At 38.8% G+C, this 9,932-nt stretch overlaps 1 protein-coding gene across 1 annotated transcript; it reads left to right on the plus strand.

The window, feature by feature from the left end:
- The first annotated feature begins 8,532 nt into the window (after nt 1-8,532).
- Nucleotides 8,533-9,932, plus strand: LOC129725990 (actin, muscle-like). The gene is made up of 2 exons (XM_055682500.1): nt 8,533-9,544; nt 9,607-9,932. The coding sequence occupies exons 1-2, from the start codon at nt 8,620-8,622 to the stop codon at nt 9,810-9,812; spliced, it is 1,131 nt and encodes a 376-aa protein (XP_055538475.1). The 5' UTR covers nt 8,533-8,619; the 3' UTR covers nt 9,813-9,932.

The raw sequence follows: 9,932 nt of genomic DNA on the forward strand, positions 1-9,932 counted from the left end.
TTGAGAGTATTCATATGCTTGTCGAGTTTGTTGCTACCACGCTATAGCTCTTTTGCATAGAAAAGGTGTAGTAGGCAGCGAAAACGAATATCACTTAATATGTGAACCAATAACAGGTGCCTGGTTACTCAACAACGACGCCTGAATAACAACGCTACAACAACTTGTCTACCGGTCATAGCCTGCAATCATAGTAATCTAATGATGTTGTTCTTGGAGTAAAAGGCGGGAAAAACTGAAAATATATTTCAATTTTTTCTAACTTTATCAGTTGATTATTGTTATTTTTATGGCCTATTAACTCGTCGGAGATGAAGACAAAACAAACACAAAAAGAATCATTCAAATCCGTTGATTCTACTTCGATTGAAACGCCGTTATACAGACACCAACTTTTTATTTAATAAAAGAAGAAGAAGGAAGAAGATGTGGTATTGAAGCTTCAGAATTTTTACAGTAAATAGTGTGGGTTTGTGAAAATGTCTGCATTAGGGCGTTAATGGAATGTATTGGAAAAATTTGACCTCAGAATTTCGTTCTGCGGCAGGTTTTCTCGGAAAAAGCCTCCATGCAAAATTTTAGCAGCTCAATCAGACTTTGGGAAGTGGCGCCTCAAAAATTTGCACCCCCTTGACCAATGGAGAAATGTACAATTTGTTTTTTGATGCACCCCAGAAAGGCATAAACCGTCGTCGAGGCATAAAATCATGTTAAAAAAACGACCTTCTAGAACATGGAAATTTATAGGCTGGGAAACTCTCTTAGGTCGAAAATCTGAAAGTCTATCATTTTATAAAAAATCTTTCCAGATTACACCAGATCTCGATGCTCAACGCACTTGTAAGTCACCCGGCATTATAAAAAACGATTTCATCACGCAAAAAAGTGAACGAAACTTATGTTGAGAAACTGGGACCGTAAGTATCAATTATTCCAACTAACTTACTTACCTAATTACTTATGTATTCTGTGCACCCCTCGTGATGCCCTTTTAGTTTCGCAAATAAAATGACAGTTTGCTGTAATGCTTGAATTGTTACCAAAAAATAACAAAAGAAAGTCTGGGTTTTATAATGAAAAAATAATGTGTGTTTTTGACTTCCGTTTCTAAACAATATTTATTAATTATTTTAATAATTATTATAAATTTTACGTGCATCTATTGCTTATTGAAAGCAACGATCCATAAATTTAGCAATTTGCATTCTTTTTTGCGTGTTCCATACATGTTTATATGGCTCAGAATGTTACTCAGAAGATCCGTAACGATGGAATATCATACTTATCAGCATTGGAAGACGCACTAGAAGTTATCAATGCAATCATCGTGATCGATGCACGGTAGATGATCGAAGTGGAATGTTCGTCTTTGCATAATGAAAAGGATAAATCAATTTTTTCATATTTTTTTTCATATAAATATTCATGAGTAATCAATTGAATGGTTGTAAACTTAGGTTTATTTTCGAAAACTGCACTGTGTTTATTCCTCTTTTAATATTAATAAAATAAATAAATCAAAAAGTTGCATGACAGATTTTTTCTCGAGTCTTGTAAAATTGAAAGGGTTAAGGCTGAGTCTCTGCTACGATTTACCCTGGGTTGCAATCCGTAGGAATCGAGCCCCATACTTGGATTTCATGGACAATTATTATTATTATTATTCATTTATTAATTCATCTGACTACATCTGTCAACATGAATAAAACTTAAACTATTTACTAGTACAACTACATTTCAACTGGACAAGTTAAAAAGTTTTAGACGGTTTTTAAAAGTTTCACAGGATTGAAACAAATCGAACAAATTACACTTTGTTAAACTCTGCAAATCGCTGGTTCGTAATTCCTGTAATTAGTTTGTCTTAAGCAGCGGTTCTCAACCTGGGGTACGCGTACCCCTGGGGGTACTCGAAAGCCTTCAGGGGGTACGCGAAAGAAAAATCAGTAATGGCGGACAAAGCAATTTTTCTCTATAATACTTGTTTATGGTTCAATCTCGCTCTTAAAACATGACTGTAGCAATCAACGCAACACAACATTATCTACACACTTAGAAAATTTCGCCGAATCTCAGAATCGGGTTTGCCGAGATTTGGACAGCCGAGTCCTCGGCAACCATCTCGGCTGAATATTTGACAGATGTCATTTTATGCCGAAAATCGCGGTACACATTTCACTGTGCTCTCGGCAAATCCAGCTGAGAGGCGGCAAACCAGTTTAACGCTTTTTCGGTTATATAAGCTGAATGTTTCAGCACAGTAAAGAGCCGTTTTTTAGTGGAGTCCAACCGCAGAGAATAATTTCGCTGAAAATCCGGCAGTTTCCTTTCAAGAGATAAATTATATATTGAGTTTTTAATGTTTTTCTTTTTATTGGTCGTCATACTCTACTGCAAAACATTTAGTCTGAAACTACGTCTAATGCTTTGCCTTAAAACTGTTATAATAATATTGCATTTACACGATTTTAAACTACACTTTTTGGGGTACCAGCCACTTTTTACGAATCTGTACTACATTTTTTAGGCTGCCTGATTGTTGACACCTGTAGTTTGGACAAATTTCAGCCAAATTTTTATCTGCTTCCTGTTTGCTCGCCAGCAACACGCACAAATTTGCATTAAAAAAATGGCGGCAAGTCGTTCATGAGAATGACAGTTGTGTTGCGGAAACACGGCAATGAGTAAAATTTGTGTCGAGATGTCGGTAATGTTATTGCTGAAATGTTGACCTCGGCATCAACAGTGTTTAACGATAAATTCGGCAAAATATAAAGACGAGCTTCGTCAAGCAAGTTTCTTTCGGCAAAGTTCCGGCAACCGGCATTTTTTTGCTGAAATATCGGTTGAATCCCGATTTGCCGAGTGAACTCGGATGTTTTTCAGCCGAGCTCGAGATGCAGTTTTAAGTGTGTACCAGTACTCTCTACCATTTTTCGAGAACATTCCGAGCCTGGGGGTACGATCGATATAAAAAATATCGCTAAGGGGTACGCGGACGAAAAAAGGTTGAGAACCGCTGGTCTAAAGCTAAGTCGTAATCAATCCCTAGATCTCAAGGATATTACCGGTATATTCAGGTTGATTTGTTTAAGAAGGTTGGGAGAATCAATGTTAGTTACGAATTGCTGTGCGAACCGCTTCAACAGTAAACAAGAAGGTTCTTAAGACAATAACATCGCGGGGCGCAGATTCCAACGTCAGATTAACGAACTGCTCGTTAGCAGGGTCAGCATCAAACACGGCCAGAGGAATGATCTGCTAAAAGATTACAAATTTCCTCACGCATTACCGTTACTTTCGTACCAAGAAATACAATTGACGGGAGTCTGTTCGTTTTGGGTTTTTTGCCCATGAAGTACCAGAAACATGTGGCGTTGTACTTCATGTCAGTAACATTTCTTTGGACATAGGGGAACAGCTCCATTATTCATCTCAGCCCGTATATTCATCTCATTCAACATGTGAACACAATTGAAAACAGGAAAAAACGCATATTTTCTTCTTTAACCAATCTGCTAATCCATGGAATGGATTCTTCTTAGTTCACTTTAGATTCCACATAAAGTATAATCCCCAAAAACTCACTTAAAAGCAAATTTGATATTATAGTCGGGCATCTGCACTCGAAAACTCATTTAATTCAATCACCTACCTCAGAAAACAAAATCCGCGCATCGTTCTATACGGCTACAACGGGACTCGTTTAGCAGCCAACCAAAGTTTTTTCATCACTAGCGGACCACTTTTTATTTCAATCACTAAACAAAATCACTCACTACACTAAGAATACTTCAATCTTTGAAATGTTCACCTCAAATTTCCTAAAACAAGCTTGAATTAGCAGAAATATATGAGATGAATTTCTACAAATCCTAAATTTCAACTGTATGTATATTCATCAAAAATCAAGAGTTCCCAAATCGGTTTCTGTTAATACGAACAAATCATACTGAAAATGTTGAATTATTCCGACATAATTGACATAAATGGACAGCACTGCCGTGGTTACCTAGGTTACCATATTTGCACGTAAACAACTACGCGGATATCTAGGCAACCTACTACGACGGGCTGCGGCTACGTTCATTCATGATAATGTGATTCATTCATGATTAACAGTGCACTGCAGTGTGATGAATATGGGGACGTCGTGAGATGAATAATTGAGCAGTGATTTAAGTTTTGAGATGGATATGGAAGCGTTGTGCAAAATGGTTTAACTATGCTAGTTGTTTGGTTTCTATGAGCCATCGTTGCTTTCGAATTCCAAGTTCTTCTGACTTGAAAGAGTACTAAAGGGAATCTCAATTCGCGCTGAGGTTAAAAAAAAACTAAGAAATGAAGGAATAATGTGCTGACTGTTGTCCAAATGTGATAGGCTAGACCGGATTTTTAATCACTTTTGTCAGCGAAACAACAAACTCTAGAGCAATAATTACGGAAGCTTGGCAGTTAGCAAAAAATCTTGCTTCTAAGTATCTAACTGAATTTATGATGTGGAAAAGAAATCGTTTAATAACAGAGGCGAACCAGCTGAAAGCCTCACAAATAATGACTTATTATTAGATGCTCACAACTCATTTTAACATTTGCAAATTTTGAACACATATCACATATCAAGAGATGCTAGATTTATAGTGTAAAAAATCAACGGATATAAGAAAATGCTTTTATTTCTTAAAATTGTTTTTAACTCTTGCTACCAAAGGAATAGTTACTTTTATAGGATAAATTTTTTCTCCTGAACTGTAATTTAACTAACTTTTGCTTCAAAAAAATGAACTTTTTTCAGATGGTGATGAAAAAAACCAAGACAGTTGATTGAGTTGGATAAATTTCCCATTAATGGTAAATATATAATCTTATTTGCAAAAAAAATCTACGCTCTTGCGAGCGGCCTTCCGGCAGTTAACCGGAACATTCGCCATGGTGGACGAAAACATGCGTGTAGGCATATTTTCAATCTCTTTCTCCGTTTTTTTATTAAGTCCTTCTTCGTTTTCGCGACAAAGTTGTTGGAATAGATCTTTCGCCTTATGAATTTTCGATGGGACGCAGCTGGGGAACGTTGGGCGGATTCGCCGACTTCGGTACCTATATTCAGCCGCTCCATCTCCTCCAACGATCGCCTCGAGGAGTGGGCCGATGCAAAATCTGGTAAGAATACCGTGTCTTCGCCCTTATGGTGTTTCTTGATGAACGTCGCAACTTCTGGCAGGCACTTCGTACTATAAAATTCCCCGTTCACGGCCAGCCCGGAGCGAAAGAAGAGCGGCTTTGACATCCCCTTCAGCAGCACCTTCTTGGGGAACTTGGTGTGTGAAATAAATTTCATCTCGGAGCTCAATTCCTTCGTGGGAGAAGTGAAATACAAAGTACCTTGCCAGTCGTTGCCATCCTGGGTGAGATAGGACACGTCGTCCATCACCACTGCCACGTCGCGATTCGCCGGGAAAATCGACTTGACCATCTTATTCAACCGTTGTCGCTGCGTCATTGCCTGCAACTCCGAGACTTGTGATTTTAAATGATCATATAAAATTGAATCTCTATCAATATCAAACAAATTCGCAGATATATCGGAAACAATCGGTCCGGATAGATTCGCGAAGCAACATGTATTGACTCTAGACACCTGTTGCTAATAGAATTGATTAATATCTTGAGTTTAAAATAATAAAAAAATAGTGTACACAATTCTGTGCAATCTGTTGTATGAATAATTGACGTCTTCAAAAATTTATTTTATGAGTAACTTGAGAGAGTTTCCTCATCAGCGACTGGTACTTTTGTCATGAAATATTTATTTATTCAAGAATGCTCTAAATACGATATTTTTTTGCAGGAAAAGTATTGATAACATTCAAAAAACATTTTTTCAATAGCTGTGGTTGTATAGTTGCGTAGTTGCGGTCGCTAGAGGTTCCGAAAAATTATCGCATTTAAAACGTGTAAAAACTGGGGATCGGTAAATTTGGCAGCGGCACGCATTCAACTCTACTCGGAGGGGCAGATCGTGCCCTTGAATTTCAATTGCATCATCTTTGAATGTGCACTGGGATAGCGTAACGCTTTTGCTAATGACTAACCGCGTGTTTGAAACTGATCTACTTAATGAATTAATCAGCTACTTCGCGACCCCTGTGAAAGGTTATAAGAACGCAATGCCTCATGGGTTTATCTGTTCAATAATATCTGTGAATCATATTATTAAAAAAACGGAATAACAGAAACGAAGAAAGAGCTCGAATTCACGAATCAAATTCGCATCGGCAGCCCAAATATCGTAAGAAGCTGTTCAATTGTATCTAGAACAAATCCGGGGAATCGCCTAATCCAACCCGTGGTATGAGATGTAACGATAACCACTACCGGGAGAAGTGAATTCGACGGGAAGATAAGCCACAATAAGACCGAGGTACTTCACACTACACTAAGGTCGCTTTTTACACGGATTCCGGAATTCACGCGGTTTTTTTTTACGTGGATTCCGGAATTTACGCGGTTTTTTTACGCGGATTCCGGAATTTACGCGGTTATTTTTACGCGGTTTTTTTACGCGGCATGTATCCCCCGCGTAAAAAGCGACTTTAGTGTATATGGAACAAGTACAACAGCGGGGCTAGCGAAACGAAATCGAACACAACATTGTGACAGCAAAAGCTAGGAAAATTATCAGTCATAAACGACAAGTCAATTGGCCGGTTTTTGTCTTAATAATAAATATATCAACAACATAGAGTAGCAGTTTTTCTTATGTCCTATGGAATCTGTTACCATTCCTTTCCCCAAAATTCCCCAAAACGAGCAAGAACCTCCTAATTTCCATATTCTACAGACCAATACAACTAACTTGTTGTTCGTGTAAGCTGTTTGTCTGGAATCAAATTATGGAATATTAGACCCGAATCAAGCGAAATTCAAAGAAGAAAGGAGCACTTTATAGACAGTCTTTCATATCCTGCATTTTCGATCGAAGGAGCATTCACTAAACAGCATTTTATTTGTATATTTTTCATGGCTACCTAAGAAAGAGGTATTTTGAACGCACTAAGATCTTATGACGTTGAAAGCAATATGCTTTTCATTATAAAAAATTCGTAAAAAGTTAGTACCTACAGAACCTAAATAGGAAAAATTTTGTCGTCGAGTTTAACTCAGGAAAAATTTACAAATCCAATAACAATTCTTTCAGTGAAGTTATGTTCTTCTGGATTTCAAGCCATTTGGATATATCAGGTACGCCTCAACTAAAGCTGTAAGCCAGAACCAGGTATCAGTGAATGATTTCTGACCAAATAATGGATACGTGTTTTCAGCATCACAAAACGGGCCGGTTCAACCTGGCTAGTGAAGTGAATGTTGAAAAAACCTTCTGACAACAAACTCGAAGTGAATATTGTGTTTCTGAATGGACTACCCGGACAATTGTAACGAAGAGGGTTGGAAAGATTTCGAATTTGTCATGTCAAGGTTACTCAACGATATCTTTCTGAGTCCGAATGTAATGAATGTGTAATTTGTTCTCGAGATCGATTACCACTTGCGTCAGTTCTAGCTGGCAGATGAGTACGAACTGATCTGCTGTCGTTATTTTATAGGAGTTTCGGGAGCCGAAAGATAGTTATAACTTAACTATTAATTATTATAATCCAATCTTATCGGTGCCAAATTAAAAAAATGGTTTTACGTTTAATTGTTGCTTAAAAACCACGAATAACCTAAAAAACACGCCCGAACTGAATTAGTGTCTATTCATGTTCGACAAAGTTTTGGCCGCTGTGTGCTGTTTTTGTCTAAATCAAGGAAGCCGTTGAAAGACTCGAAAGAATTATTGCTATTTTTATTGATCACTACGTTTAACCGAAAAAATATCTGCTATTTTTTTTTCAAAGATTCACAGCCAACACAATTGCAAATTCTCTTTAAGAGTCGCTTACTTGCGAGATCCGAACCTGGGTTTCAAAATCAGTATTGCTTTCGAACATAATATTTTGAATTTTCCTGTACTCGCAATTTTCTAGAGTAACATGGGAGTACAGATATTTTGTGCAATGCGAACACTGCGTCGATAATTTTTCTGTTTCACTTGAACGTTCGAGTTGCTGTGATGGCATTTCGGATCGCTAGGAATAATCATAGACTTTCTTGTCATCCATGCCGAGCAATATAGAGAATAAGTGAAAACTCGTCAGTATTGCTGCTTAGCAACGTGGATTAATAAGATAATTATTTATATCACCCACAAACACTCTTGTTCACGGTTGGATAATTATTACACTCTATCAAGTAATCGAATATAAACTAAGAAGGGTAAATAAAATTTTTACTCACTTTCGCATGACACCGAGCTAGAGTAAACGGCTCTGAGTGTTTGTGTGCGTGTACTCTCAACGAAACCCAAAACAAAAAGGCATACAAATCGTTGAAATTGTATAAACGACGCAGAATCCTACGGCTAGCTGGTGGGCCAAGGGAGACAGCTTGGGCCGAAATAGATAATGATTATTACGATTGCCGGGCGAAAAACAGTCTTTCTCTAGTCGCGACAGTTTTCGGGTGCACTTTTCTTTATTCCGATTAGAACGCCGCCACGAACAGTGCGGAGTTGGGAAAATGTGCGACGACGATGCAGCTCCCCTCGTGGTTGATAACGGTTCCGGGATGGTTAAGGCCGGATTCGCTGGTGATGACGCCCCGCGAGCCGTTTTTCCATCCATTGTGGGGCGTCCCAGGCACCAGGGAGTGATGGTTGGCATGGGGCAGAAGGATTCGTACGTTGGCGATGAGGCGCAATCGAAGCGAGGTATTCTTACGCTGAAGTATCCAATCGAACATGGTATCATTACCAATTGGGATGATATGGAGAAAATTTGGCATCATACGTTCTATAATGAGTTGCGTGTGGCCCCAGAAGAACATCCAGTTTTGCTGACAGAAGCTCCGCTGAATCCTAAAGCTAACCGCGAAAAGATGGCGCAAATTATGTTTGAGACCTTCAACTCCCCCGCCATGTATGTTGCTATTCAGGCAGTTCTGTCTTTGTACGCTTCCGGTCGTACGACGGGTATTGTGTCGGATTCTGGGGACGGCGTTTCCCATTCTGTTCCCATCTTTGAAGGTTATGCCTTATCACATGCAATTCTCCGCTTGGATTTGGCTGGCCGTGATTTGACAGACTATCTTATGAAAATAATGACTGAGCGTGGTTACGCGTTCACCACCACAGCTGAGCGTGAAATCGTCCGTGATATAAAGGAAAAGCTGTGTTATGTTGCTTTGGATTTCCATCATGAGGTCGCCACCGCTGCCACCTCTAATGCTTTGGATAAATCCTACGAGCTGCCCGATGGACAGGTTATTACCATTGGTGCCGAACGATTCCGATGCCCAGAAGCTCTCTTTCAACCTTCTTTCCTGGGTATGGAAATTTGTGGTGTTCATGAAACGGTTTACAACGGCATTATGCGCTGTGACGTTGATATTAGAAAAGATCTGTATGCTAATATAGTCCTCTCGGGGGGATCGACCATGTATCCAGGTATTGATTGACTTGCTGGTGAAGATTTCAGTTCAATGTGTAACGAAATCACTGTTTTTCAGGTATTGCCGATCGAATGCAAAAGGAAATTACCGCACTGGCACCATCCACTATCAAAATTAAGATCATTGCCCCACCAGAGCGAAAATATTCCGTTTGGATCGGAGGTTCAATCTTAGCTTCGCTGTCCACCTTCCAGTCGATGTGGATTTCTAAGCAGGAGTACGACGAATCTGGCCCGTCCATCGTCCACCGCAAATGCTTTTAGGCTGGATTAAAAGAGGCGTTTTATATTTTTAAAATAATAAACTCTTTAACGGTATTGGTTTGATTATTTTGCGTACGAGAGCTGAATAAAAAAATAAATTGTCTGTTGAATCCATTTAAA

Source organism: Wyeomyia smithii, chromosome 2 (assembly GCF_029784165.1).
Source record: "Wyeomyia smithii strain HCP4-BCI-WySm-NY-G18 chromosome 2, ASM2978416v1, whole genome shotgun sequence".
In the NCBI taxonomy this organism is placed as follows: domain Eukaryota; kingdom Metazoa; phylum Arthropoda; class Insecta; order Diptera; family Culicidae; genus Wyeomyia; species Wyeomyia smithii.